The 26229-nt window shown below is 39.2% G+C and overlaps 1 protein-coding gene across 5 annotated transcripts in view; it reads left to right on the top strand.

Moving 5' to 3' along the window:
• The first annotated feature begins 17064 nt into the window (after positions 1–17064).
• The window catches only part of LOC148018230 (sister chromatid cohesion protein PDS5 homolog A-like), a 203863-nt gene continuing 194698 nt past the window's right edge, over positions 17065–26229 (top strand). The window contains exons 1-4 of one of the 5 annotated variants that reach the window (XM_087662284.1): positions 17065–17340; positions 17602–17920; positions 18025–18222; positions 18338–18519. In XM_087662284.1, the coding sequence (XP_087518410.1) occupies positions 17822–17920; positions 18025–18222; positions 18338–18519 (479 nt within the window). In that variant the 5' untranslated portion in view covers positions 17065–17340; positions 17602–17821. The remainder of the gene's footprint in view (positions 17341–17601; positions 17921–18024; positions 18223–18337; positions 18520–26229) is intronic. The other 4 variants (XR_015687776.1, XR_015687777.1, XM_087662282.1 and 1 more) reach the window with 4 other exon arrangements.

Genomic DNA, 26229 nt, shown 5'->3' on the forward strand with positions numbered 1-26229 from the left:
GGTTGCACTCTTGTCTTGTGTGTCCATTTTGAATGCCCATTTTGGGTGCATTGTCACCCAAAATCCCCAACACAACACCTTGAGCACCTCTAATCATCTTACTTCCAAGGAGTGTAGAACAACCACAAGAAACCCCCAATTTATTATCATGACTAGTTTGGAGGACCATCACAATTGACATTTTGTGCCTTTGTTATTGTTCTAAATCCAACCTTCTTATTATACACAACTCTAATATGTAGTGTATATGACATTGCATTGCATTTCCAAATTGATATACTTTAGTTATCCAACAAGTCCCAAGAATTTTAAAAGTTTGTCAAGGTGTAGAGTCCAAAGTTTTCCAAGTGTTGCTGTCATCTCTTATGTTGACACCATACTTTGAAGGATAGACTTGTCTTGTGGATTCACAGAATTCTAATCAAAATTCAATGTGAAATCATAACTTGATTGATTAGAATTTTAAGTCTTAATTAAAAACTTCTAGCTAAAAGGACCAAAATTTAGAATGATATTACCCAAAAACATTGTGGACCTTAAGGCAAGTCATCAAAACCTTAGACTAAACCAAGCTGACCCTTAGACCTCACTAAAGGCCACTTAGCTATTAAAGCTAGTGACTATCTCCTATTACCTAAGGAAGTTCTTAGGCAAAGCCATCAATTCACTTTGCCATACTAGTAGTGAATATTGCATGAGAGTGGATGAAATAGACAAGTATAAGATTTACATATACTTTTGTTCACATATACAATGCTTTGATCCTCGGTGCGATCTATCATAACATTTCACCCTCTAGAAAGGAAAGAGACTATGTTGAGGTATCTCCTTATACATTCTCCCCCTTTAGAAAAAGAAAATGTAGATCTTCTTTCACAATATCAGGACTTTTTGCCAATGACTTTTGAAATAAATAGAGTGATTGAATGTCCATAGTAATCATAGAGAGGAGATCCTTGATATGCTACTTCTTGTTGCAAAGTGCATGATTTTTGTCTTCTCCTTTGATGATGATCCCCCAATAGAGTTGTTGGTGAATATCACAACTTGATTTTTCAAGATAGCACATGTATGAGAGGTATCTAATGATGAGGGAACTTTGAATTGAGTACCATGTGTAGTGCTAGTGAGAGAACTATATAACCATTGTTATAAGTAGAGGATATAGGTAAACAATGGGTTTATGGTGAATATAGATGGAAGTTCTTGTGATGAATGGATCCGTGAGGGGTGAATAGGATATATCCACCCATTTTTGTAAGCAGAGGATGTAGGTGAACAAAGCATTTATGGCGAATGTTGATGGAAGTTATTGTGATGAATGAATCCATGGAGGGTGAATAGGATATATCCAAGGTATAAGTGAGGCTTGAGGAGTGAGAGCTCAAGAGTTGAGTGAAGTGATACAACAATTATATTTTATGTGTGAGAATCAATGTAGAGTGGGGCATCAAAAAGAATCTTGAACTTTGTTAGATAATGAGTAGTGGATGAGAAAATTGATCTAATGTAGAATAGAGATGACCAATTGTAGATCTCAATTTTTATGATTATTGTACAAAATGATGTAGATGTACTCCAAGATGTAAGAATCAATCTTTAAATTGCTCCATCCTACTTTTTGTGATGAGAGGATGACCCAATCATTGCCCCCCCCCTCCTCAAAGCGCCAATGTGCATGAACCTTTGGGAAAACACAAGGATATAGTGTCAATGATGATTATTGCTTCTTGAAGGTAATTTGAAGTGAGTAGTAGTAGGTGATCGAGAGCTAAAGCACTTGTGTTAGGAATAACTTTTAAGACATGGATGGGTCTAAAGGTGATGGGTGAGATACATGAGAGGCCAAAGGGCATTACCATGTATGCAAACACTCCCAATTTAGCTACAAATGTCATATTATGCCTATCATTTGGATGAACTTGCACTTTTTTATAGCTTGAAAATCCTTAAGAAAGTTAAGCCTCATTTCGTGCAACCCTCTCCAACATGTGGCGTAGAGCAGTGGGTAATTGTCTATTTTTGTTATCGCATTAACTAGTTTTTTAATCATTGTTACACACTCTTATTTTTCTATGCTTCTTTGGCATGATAACAATAGGTGAAACGAAATGCATGAGCTCAATTTTGTAAATGAGTCTTACATTTAGGAGCTTGTTTATTTCCTATTTGATAGCATGTGCATGCTTGGGAGATTGCATAAGGGCACCACATACAACACATTGCACCATGGGAATGCTATGGGTAATGATGCTAAGGTCCATGCCTTTGAGCTCTTTGATTGACTAAGGGAATTAATCCTTGAATTCTTTTAGGAGATTTGGAAGTTTTTTAAATTTGTCATGAAGCAAGAATTTATATCTAGTTTTTCTCATTGTCAAGACAAAGGATGCATTTTGTAAGCAAGACATAGTTTGGTACAGTTTTAGTATTGCCCTTTAATAAGGTAGAGATGGCATCTAGGTCGACCAGTGAGATCTTTCATGTGTCCATCTTGATTTTAATTGCCTTCGTGCAATTGTTGAAGAACATCTAGTTGTTACCCCAATTTGTAATTGCTCATTTGTTCCATTGGCTAATATAACATCTAAGCATGTCTTTTCATCAATGGATTACCCTAAGCCTACATATTACATGGCTAAGAATGCTAATTCCTACCCCCATGTCAAGAAACTCTTTTTGGGTGGAGTTCCATAACATAACACTAGGAAGGACTGCATGCATCTCTATCCCTCCTAAAAGGCATCTACTTGTTGTAGAGTTCCTAACATAGGATTTAGGGTTAGGCTAGGTATATGAGTGTTAACACCATAGTCCAATGGAATTGCTATTTTTGGATGCATTAGTTCCTCTATTCACTTGTTTAATGCTTCCTAGAGCATAGGGCTTTGCTTCAGTAATAACTATCCTAGTGGTGTTAGAAGTATGGCATGGGAACCTTGTGTAAGCAAGGGTGCATGAGGGAAGGTGAGGTGTCAATGGACTAAAGGATAGGGAAGCCCTAACTTTAGCTCCCATTGGATATATAAACAACCTAAATATCACTCTCAAGTAGATGAGAGAGTGTACCAAGTGTACCTTGACCAACTTAACAAGACATATCTTGTTCTTATACTTAAGCTCTCCTCTCCCTCTTGTGCACACATCTCCATATTACCACTCCGATATTTTAACATGGTATTAGAGCCACCTCTAATCCATTGAGCTTTCCCTATCCATATCCTGGCCTTAGTGCACATGAGAAGTCAATTTCTCAACCATATCCCTTAACCTCCATAGCCAATTTGGACTTGCAAACCTTAGAGAAGCTAGTGTGGCCAAAGTAGGGCATATCTTGACTTAGTTTCTTGTGGAGACCTCTTCTTCAGCTCAAGGTGTACTAGAATGGTACCTAAAACCTCAACATTGCGGTGTGTTTAGATTAGCGTTGAAGAAATCAGAGAAAAGGCATTGTTTTAGACAACATGACACTCACTAAGCTATTTGTGTGCTATGGAAGGTCTAATGTTGGTAGGTGGCATTGTTAGCCCCCCAAGTGGGCTATCTAACCCTAAAAGGTTTTGGTCTAATTCTCTCTCTACTAGCCGCACACAATGAAACCCGAACTATAGGTCTAGCCATAAACAAGAAGCTCAAGCTTTCTTCATATCCATTTTAATCATCCTCGAAGTCACTAACAATGATTCTAATCACTGATTGATTACCTTTTTAAACACTATTAATCAAATTGCTGACCATTCCTTGCTAGTTAATCTAAGCAATCTAAATGTTTTTTGGCCCTAAGAATATTCATTAAGTGCTTAACTATCATCATCTTACTTGACTATTGTACACTATGTGTTAGACATAAACACATAGACCATTTTCATCTCTTCATCTAATCTTATTTATTTGATTATACATCGATTACTTTCAATCTCCTATTTACTTGATTTTAAACATCATTTCATTTGCTTTCACTCTTATTTCCCATGTTGTAAAAAATTAGACATAAGCACTGCCTTGTGCAATCGATAAGACCTTCATATCATGGCATATGTTGATGTAAAGCCTCAAATTCACAAGTTTGATGGGAGAAACATTCACCCATGGTAGGTATTAGTGAAATATAAAATGATGGAGAGGGGTTACTTGCCCTTCGTCAAAGGGACCAAAGCTATTGACCCATCCAACCCTATAGATGTCAAAGATGATGAAAGATCCCAAGCCATTATAATGTTGCACTTGAATGAATCCTTAATCCACCACATTAATCAACTTGCAATTGCAAAGGAGAAGTGGGACAATCTTGAGAAATTGTATGGTGCAAGAGGAAGAAACTCCAAAATCTTCCTCAAAATAGAGCTCTTTATCTTGGAATATAAGCAAGGAGAAGACTTGGGAACGTTCATTTCCCACATGAAGGGACTGATGGCCTAATTAGCTTTTGTCCAAGCTCTAGTTATGCTAAAGAAGATGCCATTTCAATACTTTTAAAAGCTATAAGGAAAGACTTTTCAACTCTTGTAACTACCCTAACAAATGTACCAAATCCTTCTCTTGAAGGCATCATACAATCTTGTCAAGATGAGGAGAAAAGAAATCAAAAGGAAGGCAGCACCAACTCAGTATATCTACCTCAACAACCCGTGATCAACTCATAGTCCATATTGTTTCTACTAAATATTCTTTTTGCAACAAAAAGGGAAATATGTGTAAGAAGCTGTTGAAAAAAGTATCCCAACAAATTGAAGTGTAACAAATGTAAACAAACAAGACATGTCACTAACGAATGTCCTAACTCCCCTAAAGTACCAAAAGAATCGTAGGTATATGTCTCCAAAGCATACGATGACTATCTTTTTTAGTCTCTATTGGATCATCTTTCCATAAACATCCTTGCATCTTACTTTATAAAGGCATCCCACTAATTCATTGGGGGGGGGGACATTTACATACTATGTAATCCAATGTCACCTTAGGATTGAGGGGAGGGGGGATTAGAAGTAGAGCATGGGAACCTTGTGTAAGTAGGGGTGCATGAGGAAAGGCGAGGTGTGAATGGACTAGAGGACAAGGGAAACTCAGGGAAACTCCAACCCTAGCTCCTAGTAGCTATATAAACAGCCTAAAGGTCACTCTCAAGTAGATGAGAGAGTGTACTAGTTGTACCTTGAGGAACTTAATAAGCAAGATCTTATTCTTGTACATAAGCTCTCCTCTCCTCTTGTGCACACTTCTCCATGTTGCCACTCCAATATTTTAACAAGTGGTTGGGAAATGAGGTTGTTGAGAGTAACATGGCTAGTATACTAGCACTTGGTCATACCCTTCAATACTCTATCTCCACTAGTTATGTCTTAGTCGATGTTCATTTGTAGTGTTGCTTGGCTCTTAATGAGATGCCTCAAGCATTTGGTTTCCTTCTAATCCATCATAGGTAAGAGAAGTAGGTGGACTCACACTCAACAAGTCATGCAACTCCTCTTCTACTATTGGTTTAACACATTAGAGATGTGCTTGTGCATCCTTTACCTAGCTTCTCACTCAATCTATTATGTCTAGTTGTCGCTTGGGATTGGGATATTCTCTAATTTTGACGATTATCCTCTTTTTGTTATTTGGAGCATACATTTCTACCTTCGCTTCAAGAACTTGCTTTCCTTTTATCATCATTTTGGTACTATTGATTTTGAATGCAAGTCTTGCTTTGGCTCTTTTCTTTGTCTTCTTTCATTCATCTTGCATATGGACAACGTGTCTAAGTTATTAGGTCTAGGCACTAAAATGCCAGTGTGTTTCGCTTGGGCTGTAGTCACAACATTCGAGCAAATTGAGATGGTATCATTGTTAGGTGTTTTAACACTAAAGAGTTCAAGTGGTATCAATGGTACAAATTTCAAGCTAGCATAGGTTTCTATCTATGGCAATTGACATACAAGTGCATGATACCACACTCTAGACATCTCAAGTCAACATTGTCTTTGTTTGCTTGTTTCTTCTCTAGACATCCCGATAAAAATGTATCCTAGGTGGCCACAAGTTCAATATGTGGGAGGTTCTTGTAATTGGTTTCCTCTCATATCGCAACCTCATCCCCTACCTAAAGCCATAATTAGAATTGGCCTAAAATCCGTCAAGTTCAAATATCTCTCTTCATCATCAGTGATGTAAGGATTCAGGTATAATGCTTCTGCTACTAGAGGCTCTTCAATGAAATGCATAAGAGCATCACTAGGTAGATAAGTGATTATGGGTCGAAGTGGCCTTGGTATTCTAGTAGAATTGATATCCACCTGAGGATCTACCTGTCTTTATTTGTTGGATGTTGGTAGAGCCAGTAGAGCTTCTCTTCCATAATTGACATGCTTGCTCATAGGATAGAATGGCTATGGGTGGGGCTAAGAATTTGGCAGCCTCCTCAATAGTTGGCAATGTATGTCCTTGTACCCAACGCTCCCATAGTTGGTGTAGGTGCAAGGTTGTGGATCAAGACATTCTAACAAGAGATGATTGCTACCACAATGGATGCATTGAATGTGTGGTCTCATGGCTTGTCACATAATGCATCTTGAAGCTTAACAAGATCGAGCTTAAGTCTCACCATTTCTTGTTTGATGTGTACACCCCTTGTTCTAAGTGCCTAAGATAGGTTGATCTCTATAGATTGTAGATCTCTCACTATTGTTGGCAATGATACCTATGGACTAAACAAATTTTACATTCCTGTCCTTTGTTGGTAGATCATCCACATGGATCACTTTTTTGAAAACTTTAGCTAGTATGCCTCTTTTCATATTGAAATTACTTGTGAGTACTTTATGAATTTACTTATTTTTTACCCTATTGATGACCATTGTGGAGATTACTTTTTCGGTGTGTCATTTGTTTGTTGAAATCCTCTTATAGAGACATTAGATATGGATGATGTAGTCATAGATTTCCTCCTTGTCCTTTTGACTTACATTCATTTGATTAACAATCAAGTTGTTTGTATACCTCGCTTCTATGAATCTATTGATGAAGAGGTCCTTAAGTGTACCGAGTTCATTGTGTTCATCATCATTAAGTCTTGTAAATCAAGTTTTCCCTTCCCCCCCTAGGCACAACCCAAAAGCGTATGCACATTAGCTAGCGTCTTGGAGGTTATTAGCCATGTAGACCTGTTCAAATCGCTCCACAACGCTACCGGCATCATGTCCTACTTTATACTTATTCACTTATTTTGTGATGATAGGGATTTTTGCTTGGCTCCTAGTATTAGGCACTTTTCCCAATTTGGCTAAGATTGAGGCAGCTAATGTCTCGCTACTCCACTCATCAAGCGAGTTATCCAACAACCACTTCAACTAGGGTGAGCTCTATCTCATTCCTATCTACATTGGCTTCTAGTCCAATTCTTCCAATGGATGTCAAGATATGCTGGACTTGGTTAAGTTCAACCTCTCTCTTTTGCCTATCAAATGTTTGTGCTTTTGTCAACCTATGCATGGTATAAAAGCAAGTTCCTTTAAGATCTTGCCTATTATGAGCCTTGCGTGTGGAAATGTCCCTATTCATTGGATTGTTTGCTTGAAGTTGAAAATGGTACCTCCTTTACACGATCTATACTTAGAGGGAGCTAACGAGCTCAATGAAACCAAATATGGCACTTGGGAAATGAAGATGAAGACACTCCTCTTCTTTCAAAACTATTGGGAGTTAATCTCTATGGATAGGCCAAAATCAAACGAGATTACGAGAAAATAATTAGCCAAATAAGAAGGCTACTTTTATTAACTGCATGATGAAGCTAAGTGTCTAATAATCTTAGCCATCTAATGGACACGAAGACCCTTGAGAAATCTTTTGAGACTTGGAAGAACGTCTACGAGTCAAAGGTTACACTAGGACAAACAGCCTTGAGATCCAACATTACCAATATAAAGAGAAATGAATGAGGGAATGCCATAGACTTCATCGAAAGAATGAATAATATACATTAGAAACACATTGTTGTGGAAGATAAAATGACAAACGATGAGCTTTCTATGATTACCATTCATTATTTGAAGGAAGGATATGAAAACTATACAAGGCCTCATCAATGGAACTAATTCTCAGAGATAAAGATCAAAGGCAAGTCTCTATAAAGAACATTTTAAATGTGATAGCTCTAGAAGTATCTCTACAAGCACAATTAACAAAGCCCTCTTTTAGCAACAAAAGAAGAAGATCCAATGCTCAAAGAGGAAGAGGAAGACTCCAATTAAACTAGCCCATCCATAACAATAATAGACTATATCAAGAAGATAGTCAAATTCCTTATGGAAGAGAAGGCCGTTCCTCTAGAGGTTGAGGAAGAGGCAAAGGTAAAGGATGCCATGACTAAATTTGATGTCAAAATTATTCAAAATGCAGGAATCTTGAGAAGGATTGTAAGAAGAAGCAAGCTAGTTGGAATAGAAAATTGGCTAGGTTTATTGGTAGAGACGGAAGCTCTCGATGCTCCTTTCAAGTCAACTCTCTACTATCTATTGAGTAGACTACACAAGGCAATAGTGTAGACCTTGGGATAAAAGAAGAACCATGATGTATTGGTGATGGGGAAAGATCCCACATGAATTCTCATATTGGATACTTATTGGATTCTAGTCACGATGATAATATTTGTACTACATATAGTACTCCTAATGCTATTGCAAGTAAATGGGATATATCTACATGGATGAAAAAGACACTTTGAGATATTCTCTCGGTACCTTGCAAGAAGAAGCAAGTTGGTTGGAAGAGAATATCATCTAGCTTTGTTGATAGAGAAGGAATCTCTTAATGCTTCTTTCAAGACAACTCTCTACTCTCTATTCTCTATTGAGAAGACTACAAAAAGCCAACAGTTTAGACCTTGGAATTAACAAAGGACCATGGTTTATTAATAGTGGGGCAATTTCCCACACGAATTCTCTTATTGAATATTGCAAATTGGATTCTAGTAATAATGATAATACAAGTAAAGGAGATATGTCTACACGATTGTAAAAAACTATTGGTGATATTCTATTGGTATGCTCATTGACCAGGACCTACTCTCACTTAGAGCCATGTCAAAAAAGGGCTTCAATGTAAACTTTGAAGATCAATGATGCCTCACTAAAAGCACAAAATGTCACTATAAAGAAGTAGCCAATGGAGAAAAGCCTAGGGTATGATGTCAGGAGGCATATTCCATGGTGGATTCCGTAAAATTATATTTATTTTCCGGGGCTCGTACACAAGGTGGATTCCTTGTGCAAAAAGTTGATGGGGACGCCTATCCTTTTCGGGCGTCATGTTAATTTAATGTGCAAGTGGGTGATTCCACAAAATACATATTTAAATTAATGGACATTTATGAGTTTAGAGTGCACACTCGTATTAAATTAAGATTAGGATAGAGTTCCAATCTATTTATTTATTTTGTAGCTGAAGACTACTAGGTATTCACTTTTGTCGGTTTAATTTTATTATTTTCTAACAATTGTGAATGCTTCAGTTGATGTGTAGAGCAGGCGGCGGTGGCATTGGGAAGCACTAGGCGATAGCGTGTATTCAAGTTATTTAGAAGAAATTATCATTTTATTTTGACACGCTTATGTATTGAAGCGCTTGACATATATTTATTATTTTGTATGCACATGGGTGCATGATTTAAATATTCATTATTGGTCATTGTATTTGGGCACTACCCGACTCTTGGGGCGCCCAATCGCTTTATTCTTTATTTGGACAAAAGCAAACACAAAAGCTAAAGCATGCTAATTGTAAAATTGGGCTATTTTTGAGTTTGGAGATGAATAAAATATTAAATACATCCTTTGTGGAGTGCTCACACAAGGCATAGGGGGAGATTGTACCCAATTGGTATTCTTGCTTCATGTCGTGCAAGTCTATTCTCTTGGATTTTGAGCAAAAAGTAGAGTTCTTTGTTATTGGGGACCTTCCAGCGCTTGCTACGTACGCATACGGCATCCGGTTTGCGCACCAAGTCTTGAAACTTTATAAATCACAGTTAGCATTTATAGCCATACAAGATAAAAGAATAGCCTCTCTTTCTCCTATTAAACTATGGGATACGAGGTGTGGACACTTGAACTTCAAAAGTATGTGTATGTTGTTGAAGACCCAAGGCATGGTTTTGGGTATATTGTCGCTACAAAGGATTGGTAAAGTTTGTGAACCATGTTGCATTGGAAATTAAGCAAGAACTAGATTCTCAAAAAGTATAAATAGATCAAAAGGAGTCCTCGATCTCATTCATATGGATATATGTGAATCAACCCGTATATCTTCAATAAGTGGACATGCATACTATGTTATTTTTATTGATGGTTTTTTCAACTATACTTGGGTATTTGGCATGAAATTCAAGGTTGAGGTATTTGGTATTTTCAAGAAATTCATAGCTACAATTACTTGTAAAGTTATATGGTGGTAGGCACCCATTGTTGTCATTTTATTCTTTATTCTTTCAATGACTACTAAACATGGAAAGGCTTGTCACACATTGTGACTATTGGGGTTCCCATATCTTGTGTGTCTCTCTCTTGCTCTCTTGCTCCATACTTCATAGTTCACATCTCTCTTACTATCACTTGCTCATGCTTCCACTTAGGCTTCTCCCTTCAATTGGTATCAAAGCTAATCATTTGAGGAGCTTCTCCATCATTTGTTTCAGCTCGAATTCAAATACCTATAGCTCGAAGGTTTCGTGGTAGCCATGGCTTCTTCACCCCGAGGTATGCATTGAGTTCTATCATCTACTGAGTTGCTTTCACTTGCTCTCGCTTGTCACAAAGCTTTTCCAGGATCTCTCAAGCATTGTGGAGTGAGCTTTGAACTTAACAAACACCAATAGTGGGCAACAGTAGATAGCGTGATTTGCACTTGCTATCCTACCCTATTTCACGACTCATTGCATCCTTCCTATAGCTCATGGAGCTCCTGACACTTGGCAAATACCTCGGCACTCATTTAGACATTGTGTGGCTTGCTCCCAAGAATCAATAAAAGTGTTCTTAGTCAGCCATTAGTTCATTGTTTGGTATAGACTTGTTGTATACCTCGTGGACAACAAATAATGAGCTCCATTATGCTTCTTTCATCTTAGTGATACTATTTCAATGCCCAAATGGTATGGTTATGCTTTGGAATGGTAGTTGGATTGTTTAGAGCTTGATTAGCTCAATTTTGTAGAGGTTTGTTGCTATCGTGATAGTTTTTTGGACATCAAGTATAACACAATGATCTCTATGCTTTAAATGCCTCTTGTGTCTACATGATATTTTAAGCATGATATATGTCTATGGTGATGTTTAGCATTGATGTATGAGCTTCGATATGGTTATGGAATGCTTTGGGACTTAGATTTGAGTTACATTTGATGTCTTGGAGCTTTGGCTAGTTGCTTCAATTGCTTCAGTGATTGTCATTTTATGGTTTGAAGACTCATTGGGTTTTATACTCCTAGATGTATTGGTTGATGTCTATGGGCACTTGGATGTTATGTACTTGATGTATTAAGCCTTGCATTGCTCTTTTACACTCTGGATATGCTTTAATGGATGTGCTTTTGAGATATTTGTATTTGCTTGGATATTTTGCATAAGAGCTTTGGATTTTTTATTTGTAGTTGAGCTTGGTTAATGAAACAATGGGACTCTTGTCTTATGTACATGCTCTCTTGAATATCCTTGGATGCAATTATAGGTATTAGTGGGATAATTTGATTTTAACAAGCTTCAAATATTGACACTTACCTCTATCGTAATAGAATGTCAATGATGTATACATGCTTCTTAGTTATGTATTGAGCTCCATTATTCTCTACTCAACTAGTTGTATATTTGATGGATCTCTGCATTTGATATTGAGATCTCTTACATACACAATATATATGCCTTTGGGATGTAATTAGTTATTGACTCGCTTGAGTTTATGATAGACTTTAGTACTCATTGTATACCTATTCACTTCTAGTTGCTCTTATATATTCTGATTGTTACCCATATATTTGTGGTTGTGGGAGCATGGTATTTTGTGATTATTTTCCACTTTTATAGCAGTGCTGAAATTACAGCTTTCAACATTGTCTTTGAGAGCAAGCTTGTGCTTTTGCAGTCTATTGCTTGTAATTGGTGGGGAGCTCTCTACTTTTGTATTCCCTTCTATTTTGGCATTGGTTTAGGTGAGTTTTAGGGCTAAATTGTAGTCATTTATAGTAGCCAACTCTCTTCGATTTTGCATTGGTATACTATCACTATGGCTCATTCTTCGAATGATAGTGCTATTTTCAATATTGAAAAGCTTGATGGCACAAATTTCACCTATTCGAAGACACATGTATGGTAGGTATTGGTCCAAACAAGCAAGATAGGCCATTGAAAACCAAGAGTGTAAAGCCCAACAACATGGATCATGATGATTGGGATGAGTTGTGTAAATCAACCTTTATACTGTCATTGTCTAAATAGGTTTATTTCAATATCTAATCTTTATGACAAGCAAAATCGTGCATCGCATTGTGTTGGTTGAAACAACTCATGGATTTTCGCATGAAAGAAGAGACTAGTATACCTACGCATTTGAATGAATTTTATTCAACTTTTAGCTAGTTGACTTCACAAGATATTGAGTTCAAGGATAATCTACCCCCTTGATTTTGTTTGTGACACTTCCTGAGTCATGGAACATTTCCATATAACCATGTGTGCTAATATACCTAAGGATGGCTTGAAAATCTAGGATATCGAGGGTGCTTTGCTTACATAGGAGATAAACAAAAAAGATATAGATGAAGCTCATATTTCTCATGCATTAACTATTAGGGACACACATGATGGTAAGGACGGTCATAATTGCCTTGGTAGAGATTCACAGAGATCTCAGTCTTATGGGCAGTCTCACAATAAGTCCCATGGTCGTAAGTCCTCTCTAACATATCATTATTGTGGGAAGTATGATTATATTTGGTTGCATTGCCATAAGATGCACGATAATAAGCACAAAGAGAAAGGCAAGGGAAAAGAGCATGAAAAGTCAGATGACCATAGCATTATCCCTAGCAAGTCCAGTGTAAAGATTGAAGAGATAAATATAGTGCAACTTGAGTCAGATGATGAATACATCCTGACAGCTTCCTCTCTTGATGCTTCTTAGTTGACTGATGCTTTGTCTACATATTCTTAGTGTTGATTGCTTGATTCATGGGCTTCTTTTCATGTTACCCAACATAGGGATTGGTTTCAGTCATATTGTAGCATGACATGTTCCATGAGATTCGAAAACGACTTGGAATTGGATATTGTTGGTATTGGGGATGTATGATTATTATTTTCTTCAGGTAACTATTTTACTTAGCATAACGTATGTCATGTACCAGCTTTGACCAAAAGCCTTCTATTTGTTGGATAGTTGGATGATGTAGGCTATTATGTATATTTTGGTAATTCCATGTGCAATATTACTTGGTGAGAATCTTGTTTGTGCAAGTGTTACGAATCTAGACTTTGGGACTTGTCTTTCACCCCCTTGGGGTCTTGGCACAATGCGTCACGGGTCCTTCTTAGGTCCTCCTCCCAACGGGCGAGGAGTAAAATCCTTGGCACAAGGAGAAAAGGGTGTGCTCTTGCGGGCGAGGAGGTAGGGAACCCCCGCTTGGGATTTTCACCCCCTTACCTCTCACCCCAACCTATATGAGAGCCCAACCCCCTCTCGGTTCACTCGAATCGCTCACCAACCCTTACACTAACTATATGCACTCCGATGGGGAAGCGCAAGGCCGCTATGACCATGCCCAAGCGTGATACGGGATTCACCCCACATCGCACCTTGGAGAGCCTAGTCCTCGCAATCCTACCTCCCATATACTCTTTATAGCATTGTCACCTTGGGCTCATATCCTTTAAGGGTATGAAAATGCTTACTTTTTGTAATATCTTTCGTCTCTTGATTACAAACATTTTGATTATTGTGACCATTGTCTTGATGGTTGGCTGGCTTGCAACTCTCATAAGAAGTTTGGCATGTAAGTGCATGGGTGAGCTTCTAGCTCTTATGCATTTTGATGTATGTGGTCCCATGCCTTGTCAATCATTGGGTGGCACAAATTACTTTTTTACGTTCATTGATGATTATTCACATAAGGCCATATATCCTATCAATAAAAAACCAAATGTCTTATCTACCTTTCAATGTTGGCTTGCTCTTGTTGAGAATCGGTTTAAGTATAGGCTGAAATACTTAAGATCTGACAATGGGAGTGGGTATTTTTCTAAAGCATTTGAGCACTTTTGTGATGAGAGAGGTGTTAAGTATCAGTTAAATGTTATGTACACCCCACCCCACCCCAAATTGGTATTGTAGAGCGCATGAATAAAACCATTCAATAAAAAGTTTATAGTATGCTTAGTTAGGTAGTCTTACCACAACATTTTTGGACTGAGGCAATTACTATTGACGTATATTTGATAAACAAATCCCTATGCATTGCTATTGGTTGTCAAGTTGCAGAAGAGGTATGGTTTAGAAAACCTTCCTCGTATATATATATATATAGTCTTTGGCTATGAGCCTTTCTGCCATGTATCAAAGGATAAACATAATAAGTTGGATTCTATGTCAATGAAATACATTTTTTTGGTAATGGGGATATAGAAGAGATGGGCTATCGCCTATGGGATTTGTATGCTCACAAGATCATCCACAACCATGATGTTATTTTCCTTAAGGAGAAGATGCATAAGCAACCTGAGCAAGTAGTTTATGTACGTAGGGTGATCTCTTAGGAAGAGCCTAATGTTACCCATACAGCTAGCTAAATAGCCTATAGTTGATGTTTTAGTGGCCCGTGATCATGATATTAGAAAATATGTACAGAATCCGCAATGTATTTTAAGATGGTCTATTGGAGATAGATATCCATCTAATCAGGTTGTGGCCTTTATGGACTATGTTATGGAGACATATTTTGATGAGGCTCTTACTTATGAGGAGGTGATGCGTAGAGGTGATAATTACTCTTGGGGGAGGGCCATATAGTCCAAGTTTGACTCACTATAGGATGTGAGATAATCGCGTACTTCATAGATTAAAATCCTTAAAGGAATAGGGATGTGCCCAATGGTCTTGATATTAAGCTTGTAGAGCATGACATTTTGATTTTGGTGCATGCCATGATCTGTGGAGAGTTAGGTTTGTCTTGAAAAGAGAGAAGGATGAAACTTATGTGAAGTCAAATTTTAGGAGAAATCTCATTTATCATGAGATAAGTGAAAGGTGGCTTTTACCTTGAGAAGAGTAAGAAGAAACATTCCCACCCTTTTAAGGCAAGAAATCTCTAGGTAAAAGTGTTATCCAAGATCTCTTCAATGGTGCATGATGATGACAATATGCATTGGATATATGGAAGAAGTACTGTATGGTTGATTGCAAGCCTATTTCTATACCTTTGGATATTAGTAGTGATTGGCTTGTGCATCGCTGCCAAGTCAACATCAAGATCAAGGCATCCATTCATCATAAAAGGCTTCTCTACGTTCATCATCTATCACTTCATTAGAAAGGTACTTAAGGATAAGTAGATTGAGCTTGTTAAGATTCATATAAATGACAACCGTGCGGGTCTTCTAAGGAAGAGCTCACCTTTTGAGGGCTTTGCGCACTATAGAGTGGCCATTGGATAGTATCTTCATTGGTTATTGGGGTAAAGGCCAATGGCCAAAGGTTGTGCAAGCACCCCTTGTACAAGTACATATTATGAAGTCATATAAGTCAATATAACAAAGAATAAGGGTATCTTGGTATTCACAAAAAACTTTTTGTGCACACACACACACACACACACACACACACACACACACACACACATTCCATTGACTACACATCCTATCATTGCTTTGTCTCATGCAATGCTCACTCATGTTACATTTGGAAGCAGCCATGAGGTTGGTCCTCTCTCTCCTTTTAATCATATCATCCCACCATTCACCTTTTGAAATCCATATTTCTTCTTATCAAATTCAAATATGGTTTAACCCACTTCTATGGATTATTTGGCCTAAAGGTGGCATTTTAGTTTGGTTAGTCCTGATTGAGCTATTTTAGACATATGTCAATAAGTGTTCCCTAGAAGTTGGAGCAATGTGAAGAAGTGCAACACGAGGTGATAAAGGGCGATGGATCTTGAAGGCCAAAACACAAACTTTCAAATGATTAAGATGTAAACAAAGCTTTGTACCTTCCCTTCACCAATGATTCTGCCCTCAACTTCTTTTATTTGTAGGCCAGAGCTTCTAGTAAGCATATAAAGTCCCTAGTTCAATAGTGTTATCAACAATGCAAAAGAGGTAGCAGTATCCAAGGCATCAAAGTAATGCAAGTCCAAAGTAAGATCTTGCAAGAGGAATTCCACACTCTTGAGTCTCGTGCAAATATTTTTTACTTGCAATTTTCTTATTGCTTTTAATAATGATACAGTCATCATCACTACTTCAACAAAAAAAAAAAAAGCTTGCTTGGTGACAAATCGACACCTTAACATTTCCTCACCATGTGTGATGTGATTTGCCAATCCCATTATCTTAAGTGGAACACTATTGTTAAAGATCATAAGGATGTAAAAGGTGGAGACAATGCATATACTTTTCAACAATTTACCGCTAGGGCTTGAGCCCATGTGCTCTAACGTTCAAGCAGAATCACTTACCACCATGCTAGGCAACCAAGTGTGAAATGTATGGTGGGTAACTGACAACTAGTTGTTCAAGCCCATGTGCTCTAGAGTTCAAGCAAGATCACTTACCACCATGCTAGGCAACCAAGTGTGAAATGTATGGTGGATAACTGACAACTAGTTGTTGCTGGCCAGGCCCGTTAACTGAATTTCGTGGAGTTGGCATCATCGGATAGAGGTAGCGAGTGATTCTGTGTGAAAGCCACCCTACTTTGGGTTTAACGTGTGTATGTGAAAAGATAGAGAGAGCGCATGACCTTGAATCAAAAGGGTGCATGCTGCCTATATTTGGAACTTGTAGCATAGCGGAGTTGCACCGGTATCGGAGTGACATTATGATGATGATGCGAGGGAGCATGCAGTCCTAAATCAATCCACGGGGCTGCCACGTAAGTTGTTCTGGTCGAAGGGGAAGCAAAAAAGACGGCGAGGCCGATTTGCCGGCGATCGTCCATTTCGACAGCCCCGGGAAAACGCTTTTGCCGCGCACGGCATAGCTCTCTCTTTCTGCGTTTGTGTCTGTCTGCCTGCGGTCAGTTCTTCCATTTGTACCCTGGCATCAGGCGAGCACGTCTATCTTGAAGTCCTCTATCGTCGCTGCCTCCAGCCTTCAGGTGAGACTTCATCTCTTCCCTTGATTGCTCCTTCGCCGTCCCCTGCTATCAGATCGCATCCTTTAGGTTTTGGTTTTCCTTTTCCGGTCTCCGTCATCATCCATGTCTCTGTTTTTGCGGTGATATCTTTTCGTTGTTCATTTGTCGGTCATTTTTCTGCCCCCCCCCTATAAACACTTCTTTCGTTAATCCGATGCTTTAATATTTTCGAATAACATTTCTTCCTGTTTTAATGTGTTCATGGTACCGCATGCATGTCAGGAGGTGTCAAACCCGTGGAATTACAAGCAGGTGGTGGCATGCACTTAGCCAGCTCATGTAAATTGTTTCACGAACCAGGAAAGTTTTGAATCAAACCCTAGCAGATAATCCCAGAAGGTTTGAAGTGGATCATCAGTGAAATAGGAACTGCAGTCAAGCAGAGCAGAGGGAACACCCCACATTGGTATGAATAGCCAGCCATTTGGAGACATTGGCAGGAATGACGCGTTCAGGTTCAATCTTTCAGCAGCTTGCTATGATTGGAAAGCAGCTTGCACATCCACCTCACACAAAAGATGCTATCCTAAAACAGTTGAAGGTAATGAGATCCATGCCATACTGTTCGAATTTTCTTCATTTTTCTTACTTGCATTATACAGACCACCAAACAATGATGTCTTGTACTTGCTGAGGACTGTTCAGCAAGCTGGAGGTTTGCTATCAGAAATGAAACAATCACATGAAGCGGTTGCACCCTTACAACAGTTAACTAAAGCCTTGGCTCTTCCTATGTTACTGAAGCACAAAGATAAAGATGTCAGGCTTCTTACAACAAATTGCATCGTGGAAATCATGCGAATTGTTGCTCCTGATGCACCCTACACAGATGAAGAATTGCAGGTGCTCGATTTCTGGCGTATTTTGCTTACATCAAAGAATGCAGGTAGATGCTGTGCCATAGAGGCACATACTTTTTAGCAGTTATTAGAGCTTTGTCTTGTGGCTTGAATTGCAGGAAATCTTTCACTCTGTTGTCTTGGCATTCAAAGGGTTAAATGACATCTCTAGCTCTTCTTTCCCAAGGAGGAGTACGATACTGGAAATAATGGCAAATATGAGAATTTGTGTGATAATGCTCGATGTTGGTTGTGATGATCTCATCTCGGAGATGTTTCAAACATTCTTCTCAGTTGTAAGGTACAATCTGAAAGTGTCCATGTGTTGTGATTTTGAGGGTGGAAGGGATGGAGAGCTTGTGAGCATAATAGCTTTGTATCAACATTTACGAAAGGCAATAATGAACACACACACACACACACACACACACACACACACACAAAAACAGAATGAGAGGGAAAGGAAGAGATAGAGGGGAAGGTGGAGGGGGAAGAGAGAGAGTTGTTAATGTTTGTAAAAGGCTGAAACAGAATGAGAGGGAAAGGAAGAGATAGAGGGGAAGGTGGAGGGGGAAGAGAGAGAGTTGTTAATGTTTGTAAAAGGCTGAAATGCCATATGAGATTTGAATGTTGTACAATGTACCTTTTAATATCGTGAATAGATCATAATACCTAGGAGATAGCTTTGGACGTGTTCAATATGCATGGTTTTGCATAGGCTTTGGTTCTATCTTGTGCCTTCCTAAGGTTGCTTTGTACAAGTTAGACATTTCATTCACATCCTCTAAGGAATCTTTGATTGCATGAACTTTCTCCTCGTGAGAATGTGTGGATAATCAAAAGCGAGAAAGACAAAGCATGGACATTGACAAAAGGCAAATACGATAAGAACATAAGAATCATAATGAATGGGCAATGGAGTCCATAAGATGATGAGATATACAATACAATACCACTAGGATACTAGCATACTAGCACCATGATAGCTAACAACAGTGCCTCTAGTCTTAAATCTCTCCAAGGATGTAAGATGATGCGATATAACAATGCAAGTGAAGTGAAAGCCTCAACATGAGACTCTACACAATTTGAGAGGCCCTAAACAAGTTGGTCGACTGGGTAGTGCCATGATGACGGGTTGAAGGTGCAAGTAGCTGATGTGGGTAGTAGGCAGAGGTAGGAGCCATGTATGGCCAAGGAAGCAGGTAGGGTTAGTTCGTGGGCCGAGCAAGGCTTGATGGGCTAGGTAGGGCTTGTTAGGTAGGCCAGGGCTAGTTGGCCTGCTTGCTCACTATGTGGCAAGGTGACTAGGCCTACCTCAGTTGGACTACCCTATTTGGCCTGTTTTGGGCAAGCCGATTGTACTAATTTTCTCCCTCATTTGTTGCCTATCTAGGCCTTTGCTTAGGCTATTTCTCCCATTGTGGTGTACTCAAGTCTTGAAGTTTTGTGGTTGTCATATGTGAACAACCATTATACTGAGCATTCTATCTTGTTATTCAATGTTTTAGTGTTCAACTTTTCAATCTCTCTCTCTCTCTCTCTCTCTCTCTCTCTCTCTCTCCCCCTCACTCTCCCCCTCCTCCCCCCGGCAGGTGGTCAACACATTTGATCAAATTGAGCACATGCTTCCGCATTGTAACGTTTTGACATGTATTGAAGCAAGTTTGGGGGTGAACAAGTGTGGATAGACTTGAAGAGGAGGATTCGACGCAAAACCAAGGTTTTATTTCTAGTGCACGAGTGTGATTGGGAGTGTTGTGCATGAATATAAGGTTGAAGTGAGAGGAGATAAGTACAACGGAGGCATTTGTTGTTTGTTTGTGTAGGAACAACTGTCAAAGCATGAAAAGGGCTATGCTTTGTAGCCTTTTGGAGCATATTTGAGTTTTTATTGCCTCCGTGAGTAGCTCTTTTGTGAATGGGTCAAACAAGTCTCATTAGGCTGCATATTCGGAGCAAGAGGGAGGCTATCTAGCATGTCCAAAGTTATTCATGGGTTGAATATGATGTCTTCTGAGGTGGACATGGAATTTCAAGCCATTATGGATCGCCAGTCCTCGGTTCTTCTTACTCTATCCTAGGGTTAGAAGTTCAATAGTAAAAATTACAGCATTTGGCATGTAATGATGGAGGCTATTTTGGAGTCCTATGATTTGGAAGAGCTAGTGATTGAAGCCATTGACTGTTTGACGTCCAAGGAGTTCTGCCCTTTCTATAATTGAGAAGAGGGTCTTCTTGGAAGTACAAATTTGGAACTATACATGATGCACAAGTACTCCTCAAACTGCTCGTTTGCAAGATGACCAAAAAGAGAAGAAGAAGATGGTAAAGGTGAAGGTGTGTCTACCTCCTCCTCGAGACCATGATACCTTCTTAGAGCCTCCAATGATGGAGAAGCCTAATAGGGCATCATAGGATCTAAAGCAAAGGATGCTTGCGACATTATGAGTCAGAATTGAGTTTCATGTGAGACTTGCATAAAGATTAGCCTCCACAATCACTGCAGGATACTCTTTAGAAGAGCATTGGCTTCGATACCATGTGAAGATATGCTAGGGTTTGCAGTGAGGAAACACAGCATGCACGACCAAGATTGAAACATAAAGACTCAGGCAGAGACAAACCCTAAGCGCAAAACTCAAAACACAAAAACTCAAAACTCAAACATAGAGACAAACACAGAGAGAAGAAACTCCGAAGTGAATGAATGTTGTAAATGAATGTAAGAGTGTATAGAATGCCCAAGGGAAGAGCAATATAGTGTCGGAGAGTGATGTCCACCGGAGACGGATCCCATGTGTTGTGACCACTAGTCGAAGTGTCGGAGTGCGGGAAACACCAAATGCTAATCACTAGAGTGTGAGGGAATTGAGGTGATGAGAGGTATTTGTTGATATAGACAGCTTGTTGGACAACAAAAACGTAGGTACTGCAGCAATTGCCTAGTGGGAGAGATGGCAACAGCCTATTGCTTGGCACCGGATGCCGAAAACGTACGCTGATCAGGTGCTATGATGATGCAGTAGATGGAGACATCCAAACAGTGAGGTGATGGTTGAAAGCAGGCCGCCTAGGGCTGGATAGTGATGGGCTGCAATTGGCAGTGGCTGGACACCCAGAGGGTAGGTGTTTGATGCCTGAAATCTGCACAATATAGTGATATGTTGGGTTTTACTCATGCTTGTGCTCACACAGGAGTGATAGTGATCCGCATATAGGACATTGAGTCACTTTTTACTCTCCATAAGAGAGGTTTTTTCCCCCAAGCATATTATTTTTTATTTGTGTATTTATGTTACACAGTTTGGTCACTTACCACACATTACACACTTTCGTGTGTGAACGCACCTTAAGGCTTTTACACAACCCTAAAGTCTAAAGGTTGTACTCTGTACTTTGTACTTTGAGTTGCACAATTTCTAACTAATCAAGTGTTGAGCAGTGACCATGGTCACTCTCACTCTCTCTACTGTTTGCACACTCTGAGCTGAGCTGATTGCTGCCATCTCCAATCCAACAAGTGGCATCAGAGCACAAGATCAACTGCGTAGCTATTCAAGCTCCGCCCTGTCCGCCAGTAGTTGGAGCAGCTGTCACCAATCCAGCTAGCGGCCGCCTCACTGCAGGCTCGACCTGCAACCTCCCATGCCCAGCCAGTCAGCCATCCGTTGTCTGCACCAGTTGCACTGCCTGCTCTGCAGCCTGCTGTCCAGGCAGCCATCGCTGCCACCCTGTCCTATTGCTAGCCCACTAGTTGTGCCGCCACTTGACCCTTCTCAGCTCTGCCAGACCTGCCTGCAAACAGACCACGTTGGCTGCTGGGCAGTCCCACCTGCAGCACCAGTACTCGTAACTTGTCCTCCTTCCTGTACTGGCCTCTCTCCACTTGTGGGCAACTTCGACAGCCACATTTTTATTCATTCGGCTTGTCCTCGGCTGCCACAATTATATCTTATTATTTAATTCAAAATATTAGAGCCAAAGCAAGGGGCTTTTGCAAAGAAAGGTCTTTTTTTTTGCTACTGTAGGTGCTTTAATGCACAAATTGCAAAAAGTCTTTGGAATTTGGGCCAAAAAATTTGGGGCTTTTGTATGTTTGGCAGACATTGGCATATGTACTGAAGTTTCAGTCTGCAATTGACTGAAACCTTGCACATTGGATGGTCAAATTTTGGGGCTTTTATGCTTTTAGTGCTGCTAAGCAGTTTTCTTGCATTGGGCAGCATGTTACTTGTTGAAATCTAGAAAAATTTCAGCACATCGAGATAGTAGTGGTCAAGTATGACACAGTTTAGTTGATTACAACTTAGCATTTGCTATAATTTCTGGAAATTTACAAATTTCCAGGTTAGGGCAGCTTTTGTCATCGCTCTTGTGCATTTGGAATAGTGACATGTATCATGGCAAATCAAGGAAGGAATGATGTCTTCACTTATGTATTGAAAGAGGATAGATTGGATGGCAACAACTATTCTTTGTGGTCCTTCATGATGAAGAATGTGCTTGTTGCTAAAAATTTTTGGGATTATGTCAGTGGGGAAGAATTTTTGTCTTGGTGATATGGCTCTTGCCACTTCTCCACAAGGAGGCCGTGGTCAGAGGCAAGCTCTTGTTCAGCCACCACCCCTAAGAACAGTTGCACAGATGGCTTGTGACGCTAGGGATGCCCAAGCATGGTCACTTATTGCATTGGTAGTTCAGTGATCTATAATCCTGCATATCTAGTCTGCTTCTACTTCACGAGTAGCATGGCTTATACTTGAGAATATGTTTGTTGAAAAAAATGATACTTGAATTTCTTTTTTGAAGAAGGAGCTTGAAAATGTGAAGATGGAAGAAGAAGATGCTATGCAAGATCACCTCGATGAAATTCAGAATTTTTGCAAGTAGTTGATGAATATAGATGAGTATTATTTTGATGCTTAGATGACTTTTTAATGACCTTGAATTCTTTGCCACCTTCTTATTTGGCCTTTCATATAGCATTGAATCTTACAATGTGAATTTCTACGTAGCCAGTTACCATCTTCAGTTGATTAGCTTGTTGCTGGAAGAAGAGCAAACAAGGAAGAATAATAGGGTTGATGTTGTAACCTCTGAACAAGCTTTTGTGGCAAGACAACAGGGTAAGGGCAATCAGTCTAGGAATGCTCTGTAGAGTTTTAGAAGTTGAAGAACTTCATAGAACAAGAAGAAGCTGTAAACGCCCCGAACAACGTAGTATGCTTAACAATTATGATTTTCGCTTGTTTTTTAGATTTACTATAAAAGAGAATGAACACCTAAGCTGAAAATGAAAATTACTCACAAAATTACAGCCATGAAAATGTAAAAGTAATGGAGACAAGATTGAGGGTTGAAGATGGGCAACCCTCCCCCTTCTCCGAAGGAATGTATTTCTGCTCAACCCAAGTCTCTTAGGAAAGAGCTCAGTTACAATCAACCTGAGAGTGAGAAGAAGTAATTCTTACTCTCACAAGATCATACAAAGATTTACAAACACACATGCATTTTCTATTATGCAATGATAAGAACTGATTTCTTTACAGTATGAGAGAAGAAAGAGGGGAAATCAGCCTTTCTCCATTGTTGATCAGCAGTACATGGATAAGGCTTGCTTCTTGTTACTAAATGGAAGAAAGAGCTCGAGAAGGAGGTGCTGTAATGAATTTACAGGCTTGCTGTCTTGTAAAACAGTAGTGATAGGAGAGGGAATATGGAGGAATTTGATAATGGAGAAGTGGGGAATTATGATGGGGATGGATGGGCCAGTTTCTGGCTATCTGTGGGTGCTGTACATGAGTTTACAGCAAAGAAAAATGATGCTGAATGAAGAAAAACGAGCTCTTATTTATAGGAGAGGGAAGAGTTAGTATAAAAGGAGAAAGTGGAGTAGCACAAGACAAGTGTCTAGCCACATGTCATGAGATGTGACAAGTGGTGGGACACTTGGAAACTTGTGTGACAAGTCTCTTCTCTGTGGCCTTCCTTTTTGGGTTGAATACTGTAAAAAATAGAAACAACCAAATTTAGTAAGCACAGCTAGGGTATAAAATTTACTATTTTTAGAATGACATCCCTATTTTTGTAGGACTAGCATTTTTAGGCTAATTCGAGGCTTCTAAAATTTAGGGACCCCTCAATATGGGTGTCATATGAAAGCTTTTTCCGTGTACATTGCAAAAACGGTATCAGAATCTTCATGTGACTTTTCTATGCAAAGAAATGTGCATTTCAAGCTTTCAGTCCACACATGCACATTGTACAAGCATTTCATGATCATGCTATCTTGTTGATTGTAACTGTGTGTTCTGGCGGATCTAGCCCACACTTCAAGGCATCAATCCTTTCTGTGTGTGAGTCTAACCCTGATATGCGTGAGTTCTGGTCACAAGCGCCCAATCGGGCCATATAGGTGGAAGTGTGAACTATCTTTTCTCTAACCCACCGCGTGGGTCCATCATAACCTGTGACCACTCATCAGTGGCCAGCTCCAATGTACTTTTCTTTATATCTAATTAGTGCAAAGGAAACAAATTTAATAAATCATTATATAGACAAATTAATGTAAAAGGATACAAATTCTGTTTCTATAGAGTTGTAACAGCTCTCTGGCTTTTATTCAGCTGTCCTCAGCTGAAGAGCTTCTTGATATGGCTGAAGAATGTCTGGGTAATCCTTCATGAATTTTTCATCTATCCACTATGCATCTGTTGTGGGTAGATTCTTGAATTTTAGTAAGAATTTTTGTGACACAAGGCCAAGGCCACTTCTCGTGATTCGATCCTTGTGAAACAAAATTTGTTCAGGTTCCAAGAGTTGCTCTGTTTTTTCAACTTCTGGGGGATCTTCAGTAATGGGTTCCTTTGGTTCTGGTCCTATGTAAGGTTTTAGCAAACTTACATGAAAAGCATTGTGTATTTTCCAATGAGCAGGAAGCTCAAGTCGATAAGAAACTTCATTTATTTTCTCAATCACTTTGAAGGGTCCAAAGTATCTACTGGAGAGCTTTGGAAAAGATGAATTTTGACCGGAACCTTGTTTGAGCCTGCTTTTATCAAACTTTAGCAAGACATATTGACCTTTTTTAAAAGCCAAAGGTCTTCTTCGTTTATTCGCTTGCTTCTTTTGTCGCTCTTGGGCAACTTTGATAGTGGCTCGAACTTGATCCATTGTTGTTTTTAAATCTGAAGCAAACTCATCAGCAGCAAAAATCTTATCTTTAGTGCGAATAATTGGAGGAGGAATCACTTTACCCTATACTATTTCATTTGGAGCTTTCCCTGTGGATGAGTGCACTGTATTGTTGTAAGTAAACTCCAATAATGGAAGATATTTCTTCCATTGTGACTTATGTTCATTAACATAAGCTTTCAACATACCCAAAAAAGTGAGATTCATCACCTCTGTTTGGCCGTCAGTTTGAGGATGAAAAGCTGAGGAGAACTTTAAAGTGGTTCCCAAATTCTCAAATAAAGCACGCCAAAAGTTACTTGTGAATTTGGAGTCTCTATTTGAAATGATCTTAGAAGGCATACCATGTAATCTGAAGATATGTTGAATGAAAAGTCTTGCAGCTTGTGCGGATTTCAATGTTTTATGTTGCATGGAATAAAATGTGATTGCTTGCTGAATCGATCAATTATGACCCAAATCATATCATGACCTTGAGGTGTTCTTGGAATACCTAAGATGAAATCCATTGTGATAGATTCCCATGGATCTTTAGGCACTGGAAGAGGTTGCAACAATCCTAGAGTGTTCTGCCTATCATACTTGGATTTTTGGCATACTAGACAAGCCTCAATGAAGTTATGTGTATCTCTTCGTAATTTTGGCCAATAAAAGTAGCGCTCAATTGCACTTAGAGTGGCTGCCCTCCCTCTATGCCCTGCATGGGGGTTCATGACTTTCTTTAAGCACCTTTTATCGAACAGGAAGAGTGACACAAAGGCGATTGTTCATGAGAAGGTAACCGTTTTTGATGGAATAATTTGGATGAGAACCT

Source organism: Lygodium microphyllum, chromosome 21, assembly GCF_053477565.2.
Source record: "Lygodium microphyllum isolate KBCC chromosome 21, Lygodium_microphyllum_v1.1.10, whole genome shotgun sequence".
Taxonomy (NCBI): Eukaryota; Viridiplantae; Streptophyta; class Polypodiopsida; order Schizaeales; family Lygodiaceae; genus Lygodium; species Lygodium microphyllum.